The 23,426-nt window shown below is 48.3% G+C and overlaps 2 protein-coding genes across 9 annotated transcripts in view; one reads left to right on the top strand and one right to left on the bottom strand.

Annotated features, from left to right (window-relative positions):
* Nucleotides 1-3,079: 3,079 nt before the first annotated feature.
* Nucleotides 3,080-6,480, top strand: CT47C1 (cancer/testis antigen family 47 member C1). 2 transcript variants are annotated; one of them, XM_072815841.1, is made up of 3 exons: nucleotides 3,080-4,052; nucleotides 5,075-5,219; nucleotides 6,347-6,480. In XM_072815841.1, exons 1-2 carry the CDS (start codon nucleotides 3,095-3,097, stop codon nucleotides 5,176-5,178), a joined length of 1,062 nt encoding a protein of 353 aa, XP_072671942.1. In that variant the 5' UTR covers nucleotides 3,080-3,094; the 3' UTR covers nucleotides 5,179-5,219; nucleotides 6,347-6,480. The 2 variants fall into 2 exon arrangements, with proteins under 2 accessions (XP_072671942.1, XP_072671943.1); XM_072815842.1 differs by having other exon boundaries at nucleotides 6,269-6,480.
* Nucleotides 6,481-10,576: 4,096 nt separating this feature from the next.
* Nucleotides 10,577-23,426, bottom strand: part of KIAA1210 (KIAA1210 ortholog) — a 58,913-nt gene continuing 46,063 nt past the window's right edge. For 4 of the 7 annotated variants that reach the window (XM_072818218.1, XM_072818221.1, XM_072818225.1 and 1 more), the window contains 5 exons: nucleotides 22,735-22,843; nucleotides 16,762-21,738; nucleotides 15,548-15,738; nucleotides 14,263-14,371; nucleotides 10,577-12,559 (listed from right to left, as the gene is read on the bottom strand). In XM_072818218.1, the coding sequence (XP_072674319.1) occupies nucleotides 12,387-12,559; nucleotides 14,263-14,371; nucleotides 15,548-15,738; nucleotides 16,762-21,738; nucleotides 22,735-22,843 (5,559 nt within the window). In that variant the 3' untranslated portion in view covers nucleotides 10,577-12,386. The remainder of the gene's footprint in view (nucleotides 12,560-14,262; nucleotides 14,372-15,547; nucleotides 15,739-16,761; nucleotides 21,739-22,734; nucleotides 22,844-23,426) is intronic. The other 3 variants (XM_072818224.1, XM_072818220.1, XM_072818222.1) reach the window with 3 other exon arrangements.

Genomic DNA, 23,426 nt, shown 5'->3' with positions numbered 1-23,426 from the left:
TCAATGTCCAAAGTGTCTGTTCTGTCCCTCTAGACCACGAACTCAGGGCAAGCCATGAGTCTTAGGCATCTGTGAATGGGAACTCATTAGCATAACTCCAGGCATACAGTAGGTGCTCAATACATGCCTAGTGAATGGATGACTAAGGTATGCAGCATATGTCCTGGAGCTTCATGAGTCATCACATGTTATTAATATGGCTACGTTGTTGTTTATTTGAATAGTCAATGCTGAATTATTGGTGGGTTGTTTTTGTTTTTATTTTTGTTTTTACATAGCGTTTCTGGGACTCTTCATATATGGGTTTTGTGAAGGGCAGAGTGCATTGGACAAGATCTTTCTGAACAAGTCCATAGAACTATTGTGAGGCTTCTCACCTCTGATCATAAGAGGTAGAGAAGTTTTCTGATAAACAGTGAGGTATTGTGTTCATTCATGAATAAAATACTTACCTGGTAGCTAAAATTATTGACAATAAAATGTCACAAAGAGGGCAGCCCGGGTGGCTCAGCGGTTTAGCTCCACCTTCGGCCCAGGGTGTGATCCTGGAGACCCGGGATCCAGTCCCACATTGGGTTCCCTGCGTGGAGCCTGTTTCTCTCTCTCTCTCTCTCTCTCTCTCTTTCTCTCTCTCTCTCTAATAAATAAAATCTTTTTTAAAAATGTCACAAAGAGAAAAGGCAGAAACCATTATATAAAGGCCAGCATACCCCTTGTGCTCTTCTGCGAATAGTGGCCATTTATTACTAAGTATTTTGACAGTGGTTTGTCTGAGTTCCTTAAATGTCTTTGGTTTAGCTGTCCTGTGTCCACTGCATATTGAGTGGCACAGAGAATTGACTTTGATGGTGGTAAGCCATGTAGCAGCTTATTGTTAAGTTATGGTGTGGGGTAAGGGACTTGGACATAACTTGGACTTAAAATGGAAGCTCACTTTCCATTGTATGGACTGAAGCAGTGTTTTAGCACCAAAGCCTATACTCGCACTACTGTCCCTCATGTGTGATTAGCCACTAGTGACTCAGCTCTGAGAACTAGTCACGGTACTCTACAATCATTTCATAGCCATGGTTTTTCAATGGCAGCTTTCTAACAAGCTCGTGTTTGGGATGCCAGTGGCAGACCTATGGACTTTTCTCAAGAGATTTGAGAGATGCAGCTAGTCAGATAGCATTATTTACTTTGGGGAAGCTTTGAGTCCCAAGACCTGCCTGCCCCAAGACTGTCCCAGTAGTACTTGCACTGACAAACCATGTCAAAAATTTCATATTTATCATCCCAAGAATTTGGCAATAATAGGACTGAGCAGACCAGGACTGAGAAGTTGGCAACTGCTGAGTTTAAAGTGACTGAAGAATTAGTATCTATGAATAGTCTGCAGGGAATCACTCTGGGGAGAATATTTCTGAAGAAGTTGAAAAAAACACTTACTATACCCTGCAGTGGAATCTGCTAAGATGTCTTACAACTCATGGTGGGAAAAATATGTGTGGAGCAGAAAAAGAGTTAGTGAACAGATCTTTTAAAACTTTTGAAAATGTGGGGCACCTGGGTGGCTCAGTGGTTGAGCATCTGCCTTTGGCTCAGGTCATGATCCCGGGGTCCTGGGATGGAGTTGCTCATCGGGCTCCCCACAGAGAGCCTGCTTCTCTCTCTGCCTATGTATCTGCCTCTCTCTGTGTGTCTCTCATGAATAAATAGATGAAATTTAAAAAAAAACTTGTGAAAATGTAAGGTCTTTAATGGTTTTATTCATGATACTTTTATCAGCAGTTACATTGAAGGCACTTGAATGTCTCATGTGTTACTAAATCAATGGGGAATTTCATTCACTGTCATGAATTTAACCATGGCAGTTCTATGAACTTGTGTCAAAAATGGAAGCTGGATACCCCGACTTGTGCTATCACACAGTAATATCACAGTGGTAAAGGGATGTGTGAATGCGTGTGTGATTTTTTGAGCTCAAGGTGGAGATTGAATTATTTTTGATTGAGAAAAATCTCCTGCAACTGTTATTATTGAACACTATATATTTTTGGAAAATAGCTTTTGTTGTGGATTTGGTAATATTTCTTAATAAATTCAGCTTAAAACTACCAAGTGAACAGTGCTTTTATACAAAACTTATACTTTGGCAAAGTCATTACAATGACAACTAGCATTGTTTGGATCAAAGTAATGTCAGGCTGCTTTATATACTTGCCATGTTGTCAAAAGGTAAAATAAGTGAGATTTCTATTCTTATACAAATTTGCAGTGGATATGTATCCAAGCTCAGACTATAGTTCCAGCAGCTTTTATCAGATCCCTGTGAGAGTACAAAGGAAATTTTCATATTTCAAACTCAATTGTGCAGTTGAAGAGCTTCCACATAAACTTCAAGTGGAAGTGATTAATCTGCAGTGTAATGACATGTTAAAGGCAAATATCAAAAGAAGACTCTAACAGAATTCTTTAAATGTCTTCCAAGAGATGAATAGGCTCAATGAAAATCATGTTTGTGGATTGATACGAGTATTTAGAAGGACCAACCTAACGGATTGATATCGATATTTGCCAATATCTCTGTGAAAAGACGTTTGCAAAGATGAACAGAGATCTCATTAGAGATCAACAGATGAACATACGCAATCAATTTTGATGACAGCACAAACCGTGAACCCTAACTAAACAAAATATTTTTCTCTCAAAAGAATTCCATTCTTCTCATTAGTAGGCCTCTACTATTAAAAAGTGTATGTAATTGTTATTATATTTTTAGTTTCAACAATCAAATATTTGTGTTAATTTGTTTTCTCTCTTTTTATAGAAGTACCTACGTAATGGTCTTGATTTTAACTCTGAGCTTCCCCAAACCCAAATGTTAACTATTTGCCCTTTATAGGAGTTTCTCCAACTTAGCCGGCAATATATTGGATGATTATGCTTTTTCAGAGACTTGTAAAAATAAAAGGTCTGCAGTTGCGTGGCCCTAAAAGCCGTGGAGGGCCTAAGGCCTCGAAGCACAAGATGGTGACCAGGAGCAGCCCGGAGGCCAAGGGCCTAGGCCCTTCATTGGCGGCTGAGCACGTCAGTCCCTGCTTGTCGACGAATGAGCGCGCGCCCATTGTTGACGCGCCAGGCCCCGCCCCCCGCCGCAGCCTCGCAGAATCCCGGCCGCGCCGTCCGCTGTCCCCCGAGGGGAGGCCTGGGCGGGCCGCTCCTGACCTCCGCTCCCTTCCTTTCCCGTCGCGGACCTCCCCGGGCTCTGCCACAGACTGTCGTCCCCTCGGTGGGCGGCTCCTCGGCCGCCCGGCCCGCCCCGCTTCGGGCCGCGCTGCCCAGGGCCTCCGGTCTGCGGCGGCCCAGCCGACGGCCACCGTCTTCGCCTTCGGCGTCGCCTCCGCCCGGCCGACGCCCCAGCGAGGCGCTGCCCGGTGCCATGTCCGCCTCCGGAGACCCGGGCCAGGCCCCAGGAGGCCAGGATAGCCCCGTGGGCGCCGTGGGGGCGTGGGCCCCAGTGGCCGCTGGCGGTGGCGGCGGCGGCAACGGGGTGGTCCTCGAGTCCGGGCCCCAGCAGGCGCAGGCGGCCGGAGTCGCCGGGTCGGCGGGAGGCGTCGGCATGGAGGTCGTGGGTCTCCATCTGGCCATCGACCCCGAGGGCGGCGGCGCCCACGCCGAGGAGGCCGAGGACGACTCGGACTTCGGGCCGGCGGACGAGGACGGGGAGGAGGCGCCGGAGGACGACCTGGACATCCTGGTGGACGCCCATCAGTTCCCCATGGTCAGTTTCCGTTTCATGTTCCTGGACTTGGTGCACTCGCTGCTGCACCGCATCAACTGCAACAACCATATCCTCGTGCGGCCCCGCGGCGGCGGCATGGTGGTCCCACCCCAGCCTCAGCTACGCGACAGCCTGGGCCAGCACCCCGTGCCCCTGGCTGCGCTGCCTACACCTGCAGCGGCCGCCGACGTCCACGAGTCCGAGGCCTCGTCCGAGGAGGAGGCCGACTGGGAGACGGCGGAGGAGCCGGACGAGGAGCCCGAGATGGGGCCGGCGGCCGCCGATGGTGAGGGGGGACCCGCGCGCTTCCTCCCGGGCTGCGGGCGGCCCTGCGGGCGGAGGGTCGGTCGGGGCCCCCCCAACCCAAGCCCAGAGCCCCCCCCTAACCCAAGCCCAGGGCCCGAACAGGAGCCCCCTTCCCTAGCGACCTAAGGTTTGGAGAACGAAACTTGCGGCCCTCTGGCAGCCTCGGCCAAGAGACCCGAGGGCCGCGGGGGCAGCGCGCGAGCACTCAGGTCAACGTTGGCTCAGAGGGGAGGGGAGAGGGGGCGGGGCCAGGCGGAGGGTGGGGCTGGGGTGAGGGGGCGGGGCCATATAAAGGGCGGGGCATATGAAGGGCGGGGCCAGGGAGAGGGAGGGGCCGGCCAGAAGGGGGCGGGGCCGGGCGGGGCCGGGGCCGGGCGGAGGGCGGGGCCAGATGGGGGCGGGGCCAGATGGAGGGAGAGGCCCAGGAGAGGGAGGGGCGGGCCAGGAGGGGGCGGGGCCAAGCGGAGGGCGGGGCTGCGGGAGGGGCGGGCCAGGCGGAGGGAGGGCCAGGCCGGGGAGGGGCCGGGCCTCGAGGGAAAGAGCCTGCCAATGGCACACCTCGTTTTTGTGCGTGGCTTTTAAAAATGTCAAGTCTAAGTTTGTCCCCATCGTGGTGAACTGATACGTGGTTGAGGAACTAATGAGCTTCACCATAGAATGTGTCGTGGGGGCAAAACATTTCTGACAAAAACTTAGAGAATGGGGCAGACCCTGATGATTCCAATCCCTTCTCCGAAGGGGCCAAAAATAGTCAGCAGCACAGGGTGGCAGGTGGACTGGAAAGAGTGTCACTGCGAAAGTAAGTGATACAGCGGCGCAACAGTGAGGGCCTTGGAGAGGCTGCATCAATGAGTAGGAAGCTTCCCAGCTGTTATTTTCAGAGTTACTGCTATCCTCCTGCTTCTCCTGCGGGTAGAGTACGGGATGTCACTATTCGCTATGCATCGGGTTGGTTTTTCCTGTGAATGTCTGCTCCAAAGTCTGTATTATTCTTCACCAAAGGGACAACTCCATACCAGTATGAAAACTCTGACAAAGAGGCCCAAGGCTCTGAGAGGGGGAAAGAAAAAGAGAAATTTGACAATAAACAAGACGGACCTAACTAGAAGGGATCCGGCCCAACAGAGAACAGGGCCAGAAAATCCAGGTATGGGTATAGCTTTGCACATCACCCGACCATTCCCGGCATTTACCTGTTACTGACGGTCTTCTTCTTTTTCAGTTCTCCTAGTAAATTAAGAAGTTTGCTTAAGATCAGTTTAAAAATTCAGTTTTAGCTGCTCAGAACATTAATAGAATACTAATGTATCTAGTAACAGAAATCACAGTATATTCTGAAATATATTTCCGTGGCTGCTCATTCGTTCTTGTGAGGTCTTTTGTCCTCTACCTGTGAGACTACTAACGACCGGTAGATGTATCAGTAGCCGAGACCAATATTTGTTTAGAGAACAGTTACCGGAAGCAGCCGCGCAAGTGGCTGGGCTGTGCACTAATTGGACCTTCCTTACTTGGCCATGGAAATGTACTGCCTTGTGCTAACTAGGAGACGATGCCTTTGCCAATGTGATTACATACAAATAGCAAAAAGTCGAGAATTTCAAGTAGGACCACATTTAATGATTAATACCTAATATTCAGGTGTAGATTTTTGTATTTTATGTGAAAGTCTAAAGCAAGTTAGTCATAGTATGGTGATTACTTATCACTGAATTGGTAATGAAGTCTTGAGGTGTATCTTGTCTTTGAATATATTTAAATGATTAACTTTTTTTTTTTTTTTTTTTTGCATTTCCACAGCTGTGTATTTCATTATCACAGCTTCTTTTTCATATGGTAGATATGGAAACCGAGGGTCTGGGAGAATAAGGGAGTAGCATTTGTGGAATGAGCATAGGCTTTTAAGGTGAAGAGATTTCCTTAAATCTCCGAATGGCCTCTCAAGGGTGGAGGGAAGCATTTACGGTGCTAGGCAAGAGGGAGACAAGGTTGGTAGGCTCACAAAATTGAAGCCATGGGTTGCACGAGCACCCTATACACAAGGGTACAGGTTACAAGAGTTAAATGTGTGGTACTCAACTTGAGATACAGCACACAAATGCAGCATGTACATAGAGCTATTTTCATAGGTTTAGAAAGTCACTGGTGCTGGTTAATGCTGTGGAACTGCTAATTTTCTCTCATTTCACCCTGCAGTTGGAAGAAATAGAAAGAAAATGAAGAAGCAAGAAACTGCTGTTCATTATTTTTAAGATTTTCTTTTCTTTTTTTTAGAAGCCCGTGGGAATTTTATTAACACCAATTCGGCATTCCAAACTGCATCACCAAAAAGACTCCTCTCTTACTTGTGACTGGTATATTTGACAGCATTTGTTCTGGTTAAAAATAAATTTGTTTTAAATTAATAAGATGGAACATAAGCAGATTTTATTTAGATAGATTATCCTGACTCAAATCTTTTTCCTCTGTGTTTTGATCCACTTCACCTTCACTGACACGTATCGCCCTCCACCATGCGGTGCGCCTACTTTAAATGGTTTTATTACAGTCCAAAATAAGTTAAAATGTTAAGTGTAAAACAATTTTTGTAAGGAGAGAGATGTAGGTCAAGCCTTTAGAGCTACACTGTCTACTACGTTAGTGATTAGCCATACGTGGCTACTGAAATATGGCTAGTCTAATTTGAAGTGTGCTGTTAAGTATAAAACATTACATTTAAGTCACTGATGATTTTATACTGATTACATGTTAAAACAATAGTATAGGGCAGCCCGGTGCTGCAGCGGTTTAGCGCCGCCTGCAGCCCAGGGTGTGATCCTGGAGACCCTGGATCGAGTCCCACGTCAGGCTCTGCATGGAGCCTGCTTCTCCTTCTGCCTGTGTCTCTGCCTCTCTGTCTCTCATAAATAAATAAATAAATAAATAAATAAATAAATAAATAAATAAAATCTTAAAAAAACAAATTCATTTTGCCTGTTTCCTCTTACTTTTGAATGTGGCCATTAGAAAATTTTAAATTACACATGTGACTTGCATTATATGTCTGTTAGCACTGCTCTAGAGCAGGGTTTTGAAGGAAACCTCATGGATGGCTGAGCCAGCCCAGAGGCCAGATGGGGCGGCTGCACCTGGGCCCAGATGCTGATTAGAGCAGTGGTTCTGGAAGTTCAGTTCCCACAGCAGCAGCAGCAGCAGCAGCAGCACCCAGGAATTCTTAGGCTCTACCCAAGACCTACTGAATCAGAAACTCAGAGGGGAGGCCCAGCACTGTGTTTTAACCAGCCCTTCAGGGGATTCAGATGCAGCTAAGGGTCTCAGAAGCACTGGTTAAGAGCCACAGGGAAAGAAGCCAAGACTCACCAACGGTAGAACCAGCCTTGATTTACTAGCTTGGGGGTCGCAGGTAAAGTGAAGAGGATGGCAAAGCCTGGGCTGGGGTAGGGGTGGGGAGAGGCCCAAGGGCTGAGACACAGAAGGGGCTCAGATCAGCAGAAAGCTGCACAAGGGGAAAAGCTGGTGCCACAAGGATGCACAATGATCACCATGTGTTGATTGTGGATACAGATGTCTGGAGTAAAAAGCATGCATAGGAGAGATGCTTACACATGTAGCATGTGTGACAGTATGCGTGGGAAAGGTAAATAACTCCTTTAGGATGGTGGTTACTTCTTGGGGAAGCAAAGGGAGGGGAATCCTCTTGGAGAAGACTCCACAGTGGCTCAACTATATTTGTATATTTGTAATGTTACATTTCTTAAGCTGGGTGGTGGGTACGTAGATGTTGATAGGGTATTCTAATTCTGTGTAGATCTGAAATATTTCCTGATAAAAAAATGAAAAAAAAATAGAGGAAAGAGAGAGAATGGGCTTAATTTCTAGACTCTAAGGGGGAAAGAAGGTACAGTTGTACCTGAGCAGTGGATCAGAGAAGAGGAAAGGCCAGAGGGGAAGGGGCTTGAGAAGAGAGGGTCTCATTTCTGCATTTAGTTAAGGCCCCCCGGGGGGTACCCCTGGCAGCACTGTCTTCTCTTATATTCTGTGCTAGCACATTTCAGAAGCTAACTCACAATAGCATTATTGTTGAATTGATGTGGAATTCACTTAAAACCAACCATTTAAGGGCACCTGGGTGGCTCAGTGGTTGAGAGGCTGCTTCAGCTCAGGTCGTGATCCCCAAAACTGGGATCGAGTCCCCGCATTGGGCTCCCCACATGGAGCCTGCTTCTCCCTCTGCCATGTCTCTGCCTCTCTCTCTGTGTCTTTCATGAATAAATAAATAAAATCTTCTAAAAAAAAACAACCATTTAAGAGTGAGCGATTCACTGACATCACAATGTTGTGCAACCACCACCTCTTTAATTCCAAGACGTTTTCATCAGCCCCAAACTCTGTACCCATTAAGCAGCCACTCCCCATTTCCCCCTCTTCCAGCCCCTGGAAACCAGCAGTTTGTTTTCCAACTCTATGAATTTCCCTATTCGAAGGGCATCTGGGTGGCTCAGTAGGTTAAGCCTCTGCCTTCAGCTCAGGTCATGATCCCGGGGTCCTAGGATCGGTCCTAGGATGGAGCCCTGCATCGGGCTCACAGCTTAGCAGGGAGCCTGCTTCTCCCTCTCCCACTGCTGCTCCCCCTGTTTGTGCTCTCTCATGCTCTCTCTCACTGTCAAGTAAGTAAAATCTTAAAAAAAAGTTTCCCTATTCTGGACATTTCATAGAAGTGAAATCATACAAATGTGAACTTTTGAGTCTGGCTTCTTTCACTTGGCATCATGTTTTTGAGATGCATCCATGTTGTAACAGGTATCCGTACTTCATTCCTTTTTATGACTGAATAATATCTTAGTGTGTGTATGCACCACAATTTGTTTATCCTTCTGCTCGTAGACATTTACTTTGTCTCTGCCATCTGGCTGTGGTGAATAGTCTCGCTATGAACATGCCTGTTTGAGGATTTGTGCATTATTTATACATGTGTGTGGATCCCTCCTCCCCCCTTCCCTCACCCCCCAGGATGGTGAACTTCTGAATGATTGGGACTATAAAAGGTTTGATCTTTTTTCCCCCTAAACCTTAGGCACTGAGTTTTTCAGTTAGTAGATACTCCACACTCAGGCCTCTTAAAGTGAAGTAAACCAAACACTTTGACGATCCTTTTTTTTTTCTTTATCACTAGTGTTGATGTTTTACAATGTATTATATGCTCCTTAAGGCTCCACCCATGTGGTGACACAGAGGCACGGACGCCTGGTTATCATCACCTAAACTGAAAGGCCAGGTCAACAGAGAGTTTTCCGTACAGTGCGATTTGAGGGCCTTCAAACTGGTTCTGGTTGGTGTGTGTTGATGCTGTGCTCGTTGTACTATACTAGTGTTTTCAGACCCAAGCAAGAGGGACCCGCGTCCTGAGCTCCATGCTACAGAGGCCCCGCTTTGGTCCTCTTCCATCCACCCCCTCCCTACAGGACTAGGATCCCAGCTCACGAGAAGGAGGGGTGTGCCCCTGCTAGCCTGTGCCCCTGGTACGTGGCGCCCCAGAATAGTCCCAAGCCTGTGGCCAGGGCCTGCGTGCTCCTCTTGGTGCTGTCCTCGGCAGGGCTGGCTGCACTGTGGGGGGGGGGTGTGTGCTCCCAGGCCTAAGGGGGAGGGGGTTTTGTGCCTGAAACAGGGAACAGGGCTGGTCTAGGACACGGGGTGAGGGGGCAGCTCTTCCTACACCATCGGGGCAGGACATAGAAGAGTCTGAGAATTCTAAATCCTTTCAGGTCATTATGAACATACACTTGTCGTGGAAGGAGATAAACCATTCAATAAAACATGCTGATCTAGACATTTCAAAAATATACATATATGGTATGTGGATCCCCAAATGAACTCTTTTTCTGACCCCTCCAAGTTTTACAAATGTTACGGCCAGTCCAGGTTAAGTATCTGGTCTATTAGCCCTTGCCCCTCTTCACTCCATGTTACACTTTATTACCTGGGCATAGTGAGGCCCCTGGCTTCTGAAAATATTTGTTCTTTTTAAATTTTTTATTTATTTATTCATGAGAGACACAGAGAGGGAGAGGCAGAGGGAGAAGCAGGCTCCATGCAGGGAGCCCGATGTGGGACTCCATCCCAGGTCTCCAGGATCAGGCCCTGGGCTTAAGGTGGCACTAAACTGCTGAGCCACCTGAGTTGCCCAAAAATACTTGTTCTAACAGCCAATCTTGCTTCTAGTCCCTAGTCCAGGCTGGAGGACAGCCATCAACCATTCAGCTCCCTCTACTCCCCACTGGTTCCTTTCTTTGCTCGCCAGGTGTTTATACACAAAACCTCTCTTTAATACCACTTCCCTCTACAAATATCCACCTGGGGGGGCCATCAGCATGGTCAGGGCACATTTGTCCTCTGCACAGTCTCATAGGAACATCTTGCTTCTCTGACAACCCTCAGGTCTGAGTTATCAATATCTTAGTCAACTTCCCTCCCCACATGACAAAGTGACAAAGACAGACTATGGAACAAGCTTTATTGACTTTATTTGCTTTGCAGATACATACTAAAAATCAAGAACGCTGAAGGAGGGTGAAAACTTGTTAGAATGCGCATTTAGGTGTTAAAAACTTAACTTCATAACTTAAAAACAGTTGTGTTAGCTGTGGAAAAGAAATTATTAATGAAGAGCTCTCAAAGTGAGAAAAAGCTAATGGGGGTCTACTCTGAGGGAAGGGGGTAGGGGAGGTGTTACAACTAATTATGGGGATCACCTGGGTAAAGGGCATCTACCTAAATCAACTGTTCACTGTGGAAGTACAAAGGAAATCAAATCCAATCAATCAAAAACCCAGCATTATTAGAACGGCAAAGATACAGTATCAGGAAAAAAATAGATGCTTTATAAAGAAAATGCAAAATCCAGCATATGATCGTACAAAGTCACGTTAAAGCATCCCCAGCAAAACCAAGCACCACGGGTTCAAATTAGCTCTGGCACCTCACTGCCTCAGTGAATCTGTTTGCAGGAGGCAGCACCCCACTCAGAATTTAAAGGCACAGTTAGTTGTCTCGGCTTACATTTCTGTTTTAGCAAAGTGGCCCTGTAGTGACAGAAGCAGACACAGTGAAAGGTAGAGCAAGACGCTTCTGGGTCTCCTAAGGAAATGAGCTAGGTATGTCCGGGCACCCAAAGGAAGCCTCCGTTGGTGTTTGGTGTGTTTGCAGGATGAATTAGAAGGAAAGGACTTGCGAGAGTGGTTCATGGGGGACGGGGTAGCCGGGGAGGTGGGGTGGGGACCTGTCTAGCCTAGTAACTTGTGTGAGGTGTGTAGCTCCAGGAATGAGGGCAGGGAGAAGCTAGGCTGATTTGAGCACCTAAGGCTTCTAGTTTGCAGAAAGTTAATTGTTCTATGGCTTTGGGGTTGTGGTCTTGCTTTGGGTTGAAATCTTTTGAAACAGAGGCTGCTGAGGGAACAGACAAGAAACTGGGCATGTGGAGGTTCCCTGTTAAAGCTGCTAAAAAAGTTAAAGCTTGTTAAAAAAAAAAAAAAAAAAACAAGATATATATGCCATTCCAGTACATTTCTCAGCACCTAGAGAGTCACAGTGGCATTGGGGCAAGAGATCAAGCACTGATGAATTAGCCATCTAGGGGAGCCCTATAATCCCTGGGAAATGTTCAGCCTCGTAGGGAGGTGCTTACTGCTGCCAGGCTGGTGGTGCAGGGCATGCTCAGAGAGGGCTTTCTATAAGAGGCATTGGGGGGCTCCAGGGATACCAAGGTGGTGTCTCAAAAGGCAATGGCTAATCAGGGGACTAGCTGTGTGAAACTTTTCTTGAAGACCCAGAATTTTTACTTCCACCACCTCTTCTCAGGGTCTTCTGTGAAGCTTGAAGCAGCAACCAAAGAACTGAAGCATTTAACCAGGCTCATAAAACCTAAAAGCCAATCCTTGGGCCAAATCATTTGGCCATTTCCATTCAAATTAATTTATTTGATCAAGGGAAATGACCAACCCCTCTTAGTTACTCCCACAAAACGTTTTTGCTTTCTCTCTTCTAAAATTCATTCATTGTCCAAAGTTAAAGATTTCCCAGTTCTATAGCTGTGCATTTTCCAGTTTTTATAGAGGAGATGCTAGGTTGTCAAATGTTGGCAGTGACTGTACTAAAAGTTAGGCATTCATGGCATTTGTTACATTCAAATAATTGTTAGCTTTAGTTGAAGGGTCTTTTGGTTAATAAAAAGTGGTTATGGTAAATAAATCACTACATGGCATTAATGAAGCTATTGGCAACGATCATTTGAAATGCTGAAGCTCCGCCCAGGAGCTATTTATTGCATGATTTCTGCTATATGGCTCCAAGCTTTGGCTTTCTTCTTGGCCAGGGAGAACCAAACTGGCTCATCTGGCTGTGCGGGCTCTTGGAGCACAGCTGGGAGAGTTGAAGATCGCCTGGTTTCTTTTTCCACTGCAGGCACTTGAACTATCTTCGGATCTTCAAATCCTATGAGAACCACAGAAGTAAGAAGCTCCAGAGACACTCGGGTATGTTAATGGGATATAGTAGAATTTTTCCTCCTTTCCGGTTTCCTCTGGCTTCCAAAAGTCAGTGCATGTGCACTGCTATGGGTGGTGTGTCGAAGGGATAAAATCTACATGGCTGTGGCCATGAGGGCCTGGGCATGGGAAGGCCTGAGAGAAAATACCTAGAGCTGGAACGGCCAAAGTTTGGGTGGTTATTATTAGATTATCTTACATTTTTGAATTGAGACCATAGAGGAAACAGACAATATGTTACCTATTCAGTTTTTTACATTTCAAATCAGGTAATGTTATTTTTGTTTGGCTGATCCATGTCACAGGAAATGACTAATGACTTGGTAGATCTACCCAGTAAAAGTCTGTGCTAAAGAACACCATACCACCTACTCTGACCAAGCAGACAACCGCCCCATCCCCCAGTTCTACTCCTTACTTCATCCTGCTTTATGGCTGACTGACTCAGTGGCTTAGACTCAACCAGTGTGCAGGCTACACATTAGAATCACCTAGGGCTCTCTCTCTCTCTCTCTCTTTTTTAAGCAACCAGACTTTTATTTGGTCAATTAGAATTGCAATTTTGGAAGACACAGATTTGGGTAGAAGCCTGACTGGTGTTATATAGCTAGAGCTTTTTAAAAAAATACCAATGACTAGGTGCACCTGGGTGGCTCATTTGGTTGAGCATCTGACTCTTAATTTCAGCTCAGGTCCTGATCTCAGGGTTGTGGGATCGAGCCCTGAATCAGACTCCATGAGCCTCCTTAAGATTCTCCCTCTCTCCCTCTTCCCCTCCCCTCCATCTCTAAAATAAATGAACAAATCTTTAAAAAATATATAAATGAATAAAAGTGCCAATGCCCACACTATTTCCTGAACTACTGGAATTAGTTAGCAATGGAGCTAACTAAAAAGCTCACCAGGCAATTCTAGCACAGTTAAGAACCACTTGACAGGAGTACAGTGCCCATGAGATTATTAATAACTATCAGCAGGTCAGGTGTTACTATTTCATGGCCAGACAATGGCTTCCTAAATTCCTAGTCTAATTTCTTCATGAAGGGGACTAAGGGAGAGGACAAAGATGATTCAATACATATCCATTCTCCCCTCCCCCTGCTCCAATGGAAAAGAAAATCCCTCTGGGACACAACTCTACTATTGAGACCATGTTCTATTCTATCCCAGTCCAGTGTTTGCTGGACTTGGAGAAACAAGACTTTTAAATAGTTAAAGGAAACAATTGGACACCACTGGGCCTTTACAGTGGATTACTTTAAAGTGTCACTGGGGCTGTAGCAGGTAAGAAAGTACTGCTTTGCTGTAAACTGGAAAGTAGCTTGGTGCTTTCCTCTTGAATCTCAGCCACAGGACCATTCTACCGAGTGATCACAGCTCTGTGCCTATATCAGCTTCCTCCATGCAGCAGAAGACTAGGAGACCCTCTGAAAGTTACATACCGGACTCAGAGTAGTCCTAACAATTAGATTTTCCTGAAACAAGCTAATATCTGTACCTAATGGAAGAGCCATGGGAATCATGAGGCCGATTTGAGGTGTGGGAGGGGTAGGGAAAGACATGTTGTCTGAGATTGAAATTGCTAAAGTTGCCCAATATGCTGCTAGGGCTCCTTCTTTGGGGGGGGGGTGGCGGGGGAGGTGTTTTTACCTGCTTTGATGGACTTGATGGACAGCTTCTTCTGTGCCATCTTCTCCTGTTTATTGACAACAGAAGTAAAAATCTTTCTGGGTTGGTTTTCATTTGCAAGGCCAGCTCCCTTTAATACAAAAATGAAAACAAAAAGTTTGTTAAGTCCCAAGGTGGAAAAGAGCGAATTACTTATTCAGAATACCACAGAGTGCAAGTGCTGTTCCCTGGCTATTATGAGTTCAACATTAGTCAAAAGGAAAGAAAGAGAAAGACAAGGAAGGAAATAGCACTGTGAGGACCTTGGCTTAGAATTTAGGTTCACAAAACCTTAGCTAGGTCCAAGTTTACCACGTTTGAGATCTGGAAGGAAAGGTTGTCTAATCACACAAATAGCATAAATGGGCTAACAATTATTTAACTTGAGAACAATCCTTTCCCTAGCATGTTGCCAACACTTAACAACGAGCCAACATGTACTCCTTGCACTAGAAAGGGATGTAGCTACAAGTCTCTTCAGAATTGTACAGTTTTTAAGCTTTTCAAATGAACCTCTCCACAACTGGTCTAAATTAATGAGTTTATATACACTAGTGCATATCTCTTCATATGTACATGTGATGTTTTCTTAGGTCAGTGTTCTGTCATTTTGACAAGAAGGGTTCTCATCCCAGTACCTCCAAAGACATCACAAATGGGACAATGAAAGCAAAACATCATCCCGTCATCTTTGGTACACATGTGGGAACATTAGTCTAGATCATCACGTAACTTTGCTTCTAACCTGCAGGGAGGTGCCACACCAAACCAAACCAATATGTAAAGCCCCAAATATCAAACATTACCTTTATAAGGTCAATCATTATGTATGATATAGAAAGGTGCCCAGAAATGAAATGTCAAATGAAAAATAGTACATATATTTTGATTCCATTTATACTGTCTTGAATGCATACATATATTCACAGGCATAAAATGCCTGTAAGGATAGTTACTCAACTCTCACCTCAGTGGTAACCTTGGGGGTTTTTTCCCCCGTAACTTATTCCTCACTGTTCAATCAATTTCATGGAATCCTGCTCTAGAATATTTAGGACAGGATTTTATTTACAGAACCTTCTCATACTCATTACATTTCACAAACTCTTTCAGAGCAAAAGTAGGGCACATTATTGTATGTGTACCAGGCAAGACTCTTCCCCCGAAGTGCACCCCCCGCTCCACCGCCTTGATTAATGTACCCAAAGTGTACACTGCACACTTGACAAAATTCCAGGTACAAGCTTAGTCAACCAACTCTAGTAACCTTTTGGAGTGATTTGTAGGGAGGTTCTACCCCTCTAGGCTCTTTGGCCTCAGCCCTGGCTCCAGCTTTGTTCTTGGTTTTTGCCTCTTTCTTAGGAACATAGACCTGGGAACTCTTCTGCCTCTGCTTTACCATGGTTATCCAAGCTGGCTTGAAGGTGCCATAATCTGCCTGTCGACCAGGAGCCTTTCCTGAGAAAGGAAAGACAGGAGTTAGTACTGAAGTGGGGCAGACAGGGTCTTGAGCCAGGTGGGGGCCTAACCCGCAATCATGTACCAGATGGGGTCCTTGTTAATTGCCAGATGAAAAGAAATAGAGATCATATAGAAAAGGGCCCCCTTCTTTTATGCCATCCTCATAACCTGGCTAGGCAGGAGCTACTTGTGTAGATAAGAGGCTGTACCTCAAAGTTTGCATACTGTCCTCTTACTGGTCCCATTCCCTCCCTTGTCCATCCCTCTTCCTATCCCCAAATCAGGGTAGGACCATGGTTTCCAGGTAGGCTGGGGAAACTCTCAGGAGGCCAGAAGCTCAGGCTGTTGATGTCATTCCTCTAACTCCAAGGAACATCCTATAGTATTTGGTATTTCATGGTCTCTCATGTGAGTGTGGGGCTACAGGGGCGTGGCTGTAGGCATGAAGGCCAGGTGATGGTCAGCGTGAAGGCACAAAGGCTTTGAGGGAGATTAGTCCCCAAAAGATCACCTCACTCTGGATTCATAGACATTTTAGGTGCGTGAAGAAGCTATGGAAGTATAAACATTTATAGTAAAGTAAGATTTCAAGCTGAGAGGCTGAACATAGTGCTCTACTAATGAGTTGGCTTTTAAAAACCACATGCTGGTGTGGGGGCAGCATACTATGTGTAAAGGTGTTTTGAGAAAAGTATAAAATTCCATCTAAATGCAAGGTGCACAGAGGGTTGGGGGAGAAGGAATAGGGAGATAGTAATGTGTCCATCACAGAATGTGGATGGATGTCCATGGTGGATCTCCTTGGGAGAGGGAAGACTCAAAATTTAACCATCTCCAAATCCATTAATTGAGAATGGGGCACCATCCTGTTCATAATATCCACAATCCAGCCCTATCAAAGCAACAACTAGCAGGCAAGTCTAGAAGAGACTCTACTCCCACCCATGCATTCAAGACTTTGATTTCTAGCTCTTTCCTCCACTTGGTACCTATGTGCCCTCTGGCAAGAGAAAGTCTCACCTGGGACCTTGTAAGCAGGTTGCTTCTTGATGAAGCATTCAGATTTGGGCCTGCTCTGTTGCTTTTCTGCAACTTCAAATGGGTAGGTGAGGTACTGTGTGGTGCCCAGGAGCCCCTGGGAAGCACTTCTGATTCGCTGTTCTTTACCTGCCGAAGATGAAACTGGGCCCAAGAAGAATGAAGAAAGCTTGGTAAGATCATCTTGTTTCTCCCTCTTGTACTTCTTCAAGGAAGGGACCTTTCTCAGGCGAACTCCAAAAAGGTTTTCCACACTAGCCCTAGTGGTGGACACATTTGGATGGCTGTTATTTTGATTGCTGCCCTCAAGACCCTCCTCCTTAGAGACAGTGCCCCCCAAAGTGGGCACCTGCTTGGCAGGAGCAGTAGTGAACTTCACTGGTTTGGTAGCAAAGGTCAGGATATTCTTGATGGGGTCTTCAGAGACTTGTTTATGTTTCTTGGCTTTGTTTGGAGAAGCTGGGCCTTTTGGTTGTGACCAGCTGTCAGAACCGCCCTCAGAGATGGTTCCCTCAGTGGAGGCGGCCCACACTGGACCTGAACGACCCTGTGGCTGATATTCAGGGCCTGCAAAAGCCTGACGAGGGTGTCTGGGAGGCTGAGGCTCCTCAGACCTGCTCCGCTTTACAGGTACACTCACTGGGCCTGTTGAGAAAAGCTGTGGCTGTAATTTGGCCCCCTCTTTGGCTTGGGGAGGGCCTCTGAAAGGCAGCTGCCCTTGAGAACTCTTCCGTTCTTCATGAGAGCTCTGAGAGACAGAAAAGGAGATCCCTTGCTGGTACTCCAGCTTTCCCAGTGCCTGGGAAAGGTGTCCGGGGGGCAGCTGATCCTTGGAACGGCCCCACTTCAGGGGGGCACTCTCTGGATGTGAGAGAACTTCTTTTGGGCCTTCAGGCTTCCCAGAGGGCTGTATAGGGTGTGGTGGCATAGGCAGTAGCTTCGAAGAAGTGCCTCCCTTGGTACTGGCATTCTCCAGCTCTGAGAAAGCTTGGTACTGGACTTTTGACCTCAGCAGAGGTTTGGAAGGTTGATTTGCAGGTGGAGGATTCCTAGGGCTTCTCCCCTCAGCAGTGGGTCTCTCTGAAAAGACCTGTTCTGCCATAAACTTCACAAATGACTGGGAAGGCTGCCTGGACACTGAAGCTTTCTTAGACTTGCCTCCTTCAGCAGCAGTGATCTCTAGACGTGAGGACAGCTCCTGAACCTTAGACCTCCCCAAGGGCTGGGGAGCTTGTTTGGAAGGCACTGACTTCCCTGAAATGGCTACCTGGACAGCATTCTCAAAAGTTGATGACATTTGCTGGACTTTGTATCTGGTGGGAGGCTGGGAAGGCTGCCTGGAAGGCCCTCTCTCTGTAGAAGCAACCCCCTCAATGGCAGCACTTTTCAGAGCTGCAGGAGCCAGCTGCTTGCCCAGCGGTTTGGTCAGGGGCTGAGAAGACATTCTGGGAGGGGGCTGCTCAGTAGAACTGCTCCTCTGGGCCACAGAGCCCTCTGGAGCTGCCGAGGCTGGTTGCTTGCCCACTGGTTTGGTCTCAGGCTGAGAAGACACTCTGGGAGGGGGCTGCTCAGTAGAACCACTCCTCTGGGCCATGGAGCCTTCTGGAGCTGCCCAGGACGGCTGCTGCTTGCACACTGATTTGGTCAGAGACTGAGAAGACATTCTTGGAGGGAGCTGCTCCATAGAACTGCCCTTCTGGGCCACGGAACCCTCTGGAACTGCCCAGGATGGTTGCTGCTTGCTCACTGATTTGGTCAGGGACTGAGAAGACATTCTTGGAGGGAGCTGCTCCATAGAACCGCCCTTCTGGGCCACAAAGCTCTCTGGAATTGCCCAGGACACCTGCTGCTTGCTCACTGATTTGGTCAGGGTCTGAGAAGACATTCTGGAAGAGAGCTGCTCCATAGAACCCTCTGGAATTGCCCAGGACACCTGCTGCTTGCTCACTGATTTGGTCAGGGTCTGAGAAGACATTCTTGGAGGGAGCTGCTCCATAGAACCCTCTGGAATTGCCCAGGACACCTGCTGCTTGCTCACTGATTTGGTCAGGGTCTGAGAAGACATTCTTGGAGGGAGCTGCTCCATAGAACTGCCCTTCTGGGCCACAGAGCTCTCTGGAACTGCCCAGGACACCTGCTGCTTGCTCACTGATTTGGTCAGGGTCTGAGAAGACATTCTGGAAGGGAGCTGCTCCATAGAACCGCCCTTCTGGGCCACGGAACCCTCTGGAATTGCCCAGGACACCTGCTGCTTGCTCACTGATTTGGTCAGGGACTGAGAAGACATTCTTGGAGGGAGCTGCTCCATAGAACCGCCCTTCTGGGCCGTGGAGCCCTCTGGAACTGCCCAGGACGGCTGCTTGACTTTTGCGCTCCCTGGGGTCAGGGAAGCGCCTCTGGGAGGCTTTGGCTCCACCGGAGAGCTCCGTTCTCGGGCCGCAAGGCTCCTGGATTCCCGGGAGGCGGCTCGGGCCGCCGCCCGCCTCTTCCGGGTCTGAGAAGGCCTCCTGGGAGGCAGTGGCTCCAGAGAAATGCCCCACTCCAGAGCGGCGCTCTCCAGACTCGCAGAGCTCTGCTGCTCGAATGGGGAGCTCTGCCAGGACTGCAAGACGCTCCTGGGAGACGCCGGCCCCGCGGGTTGGTTGCACGCGGCAGAAGCGCCCGCCATGTCCAGAGGAGGGAGCTGTGGCTGGAGTTTTGGCCTCACCGAGGGCTGGGCCGGGAACCCGGACGGCAGCTCCACAGACGCGCCCTCCTCGGCGGCGTTGTCTGACTCTTGCTGGGCTTCAGGATTCGGCAAGGACGGAGGAGCAGAATGTTCGGGGAGCGGTGGCTCCATTGCAATGACCTTCTCGGTGGCGGCACCCTCCAGGCCGGAGAACACGTCCGGTTCCACCTTGGGGTGCACCAAGGGCTGCACAAGCACTTGCAGAGGCTGGGGCTCAGCAAAGGGCACGGCGCTTCCCGCGCTCGCGGGGACCTGCCCCTGGACCAGAAGCGGCGCCGGGCGCTGGGAAGCATGTCTGGGCAGCGGCAGCGGCTCCACCACGACGTTCTCTTCGACCGGGGCGCTCTGCACGCTCAAGAACACTTGTTCCTCGACGGCTGGTCTCGCCAAGGCCCGGAACGGACCTCTGGGAGGCACCACCTCCACGGAGACGCTCCCCTCCACGACTGGGCGCTCGGGCCTCTCGGGGACGGCTTGCTCGGGTTTCAGCGAGGGCTGAGAAGGCTGTTTCGGGGGCAGCAGCTCCGCGGCCCTGCCCCCTACGGCAGTCGCCATTTCTGGACCTTTGGCGACTGGTTGCTCGATCCTGGGCTGCCCGGTGGGCCTAGAGGAGACTCTGGGGGACAGCGGCTCCAGAGAAATGCTGCAGTCCTCAGCCGGGTTCTCGCGGCCCCCGGGGGCCTGATGCTCGGCCTGGGGGTGCAGCCAGGACGGGACAACCTTCCCGGCCGGCGCCGGCTCCACCAGGCTGCTCCTCTCCGACGACACTTGCTGCTGAAGCTTGGGCCTCGAAAAGGACTGAGCGAGCCCCTCCACGGAAACGCCCCAGTCCTCGGGGGCGCTCTTTGAACCCGAGGGGATCTCCAGTACGTCTGTGGGCTTCCCGGGGGCCTGGGCAGGGGGCCTGGGGCGCACATCTTCCTCCGAGGTGCTCCAGTCGTCAGCGCTGCTGTACTTCGCGCCGTAGCTGTTGGATTCGGCGGAGGAGGCCCAGCCTTCCGCCTCCCCCAAGGCCCGGGACGCGCATCTGGGAGTCAGCTCCCCCTCTGAAGCCCTCGGGTCCCCGGAGCTTTTGGAGACTGAGAAGACTTGTAGGTAATCTTCGGGCATCCCCAAGGACTGCAAGGGGTGCCTGAGGGCCAGGTGCCGCCCCGAGTCGCGCTCGCCCTCTGAGGGACTGGCCGAATCCGAGGATGCTTCCTGAACTTTGGGCATTGTCAGGATCAGGGAAGAATACCGCGGAGCCAGCGGCTGCTCCGGCCTGCTCAGTTCCACAGCCGAACTTTCCGACTCTGTGAAGAATTTCTGGTCATCATCTCTGGGCTTCGCCAAAGCCTGGAACGAACGGCCGCGAAGCAGCTGCAGCTCAGACCCGCTGGCCTCCTCTGAGGAGCTCTCTGAAGCCGAGGACCGCTCCTCAGCCTCGAGGTCCGCCAAGACCCAGGAGAGGCTTCTGGGAGGCAGCCTCTCTGCAGACACGGCCCCCTCGGCCTGAGTGCTCGTGGGACCCGAGATGCTGGCTGTAACGGCCCGCAGAATGCTTCCGGGAGACTTTTCTCTGCAGACCGCTGGAACATCTTGAACTGACTCCATTTTAAATTTGATGGCTTGCAAATCAAAGCTGAAAGCTTCCTCCCTTTCTGACTGGATATGAGAAGGATCCATAAACACTTGAGCCTCCATTGCAACTGAGAAGATGACATCTTCTTGGGTTGTGGACAGAGAAGCTCTGGCTGCTGGCTTCTCGGCTTCAGGGCATGGCGATGGATCGCTGACCGTGGACTCTGCCGAGTCTTCCGGGGTGGCTGGTGAGGCCAAGACTTTTCTGACTTTCAAATCGACACCGGCACCTCTCTTTCTGGTGGCATCTTTACCTGAAAGAAGCTCCTGAGGAGTAGGACTTTCTGCCTGTGGAGTCGTGGGCTGCTCCAGAACTTGCTGCTCCAAAGACAGGTTCCAGAGAAGATGATCTCTGGCACTCTGATTGGCAGGTGGGGATCCCGCCCTATCACTGCGGAGCCCTCGACTGGATTGTTTGAAGCTTCTTCCTCTGGGCACACACTCACTAGTTCCTGAAGCACTCGAAACTTTCTTTGCACCTCGTCTTCCATGTGCCGCTGACAATGGGTAGCTCTGACTCCCAGCAGCATCTGCACTTGCGGCCTGATCTACTGTCTTCTTATCGTAAGTTTCAGTTTTCTTGCTCTGTTCCAGGCCTGAGACACCTGTACCTAAGAAAAATAAGGAAAGGAAAAATATACATGCCTTTCACTTCCTAAAATTTGAACATTCTGCCCTGGCCCAGCGGGTACCTATTCACTACTGAATTCCTCCTTACAGAGAAGCAGCCATTCCGAAGAAAGTGAGTGACCTGGTCACTATTAGCCTCTGCAGTTGGAAATTATTTTTGAAGATCTTTTTTTAATTTTTTATTTATTTATTCATGACAGACACACAGAGAGAGAGAGAGAGAGAGAGAGAGGCAGAGACACAGGCAGGTGTGTGAGCAGGCTCCATGCAGGGAGCCTGATGTGGGACTCCATCCCAAATCTCCAGGATCACGCCCTGGGCCGAAGGCAGACGCTAAACCGCTGGGCCACCTGGAAATTTTTAAATCAAACTGAAATCTCAGTTTTATGAACTGATTGCAAGGTCAGCTCATCAACAGCAAATCAGTAGTTGGATCCACCTTTACCTGTGAGACACATTGCAAGTCAATTCCCCATTATCCAGTGATTATATGGAAAACCAAAGTAACTGCCCCCACAAACACAGAATTGGTCCTAGCCTCTGTGTGTAAAAGGGACAACTATTAAAAATAAGTAAGAGAAAAATATTTAAAAGAAAGAAAATTTGATTTTCATTTCATTTTCTTCTGTGTGTGTGTGTTCATTTCTTCTGTGTTTTGTGGTTTTGTTAGTTTTCATGGATTAAACAAGCTGATAAACAAGCAAGCGCAAAATACCTCTCTGGTTGGAAATTCACTTAGATAGGATAGAGATCCAGGTAGAATCTTTTACCTTAATCCCATGCAAGTGGTAATGGTATTAGTCAGGCAGTATAGATGGAGAAACCTGGACCACTTTGATATGCATCTTAAGTTGAAAGCTCTCTGAGGACCAGGGGCAGACAGCAGCCTGGGTAAATCTTATATAGCTCCTGTCAAAAAGCACTGTGCAATTAAATTCATAATACACATTTCTGAATGAGTGTGCGGCTGTGCCAACCTGGATTGTCTTTTTTCGGCTTCTTTCGGTCAGCTTCTTTTGGTTTGGTTGTACTCTTCTCTTCTTCAGAAACCAGTAGAAGCATTGACTCCTCTTGCTTTGGTTTTGCCTGAAAGAGGGAAAGAAAGAGCTTCAGACTGAAGTGCTTCCCACTCACCCCTCCATGGTTGCCAAAGAAAATAACATTAGGAAAAAAGTTCTTGATATCCAAATAGCTCTGCTGGGAGCATAACAATAACCATAGAAATTATTTCCAATGGCATTAATTCCCTGGTGATCATTTCACCTACTATATGTGATCATTTTACCTATTGGAAGTGATTCACCTAGATTGGAAGTTTCTGGTCTCTAAGTGATATGCTGCAGAGAACCCTCTGTGACACCCCGGAAACTGCTGAACCACACTACAAGGCCATCAATCCAAAAGTGGGGTTGTTGGGCCTGATGGCAATCATATTCTTGGCAACATTGGAATTCCCAAATTGGCTTCAGCAGATTTGGGAGCCAAACTCAAATCCCATTTGGCTTCTTTTCAGGGAATTTAATGAAAGCATGAATTAAGCCTTTCCAGCTCAAAAGAAGAAAGAGAATCTGGGTTTTGCTGGGAAAGTAGAGGGAAAATAATGAAGGGTTCAACCCTTATGCTGAAAGAGTTGAAATTGATTTCATATAAACAAGGCTTGCAGATGATT

This window comes from Canis lupus, chromosome X (assembly GCF_048164855.1).
Source record: "Canis lupus baileyi chromosome X, mCanLup2.hap1, whole genome shotgun sequence".
In the NCBI taxonomy this organism is placed as follows: domain Eukaryota; kingdom Metazoa; phylum Chordata; class Mammalia; order Carnivora; family Canidae; genus Canis; species Canis lupus.
Note: the sequence above shows the minus strand (reverse complement) of the source record. Positions and strands in the feature narration are given on the sequence as shown.

Coding starts and splice junctions, on each gene's coding strand:
- CT47C1 (XM_072815841.1), top strand. CDS start 3,095: ATGAGCGCGCGCCCATTGTTGACGCGCCAGGCCCCGCCCCCCGCCGCA. Junction 4,053..5,074: donor GGGGCCGGCGGCCGCCGATG/GTGAGGGGGGAC, acceptor TCTTCACCAAAG/GGACAACTCCATACCAGTAT.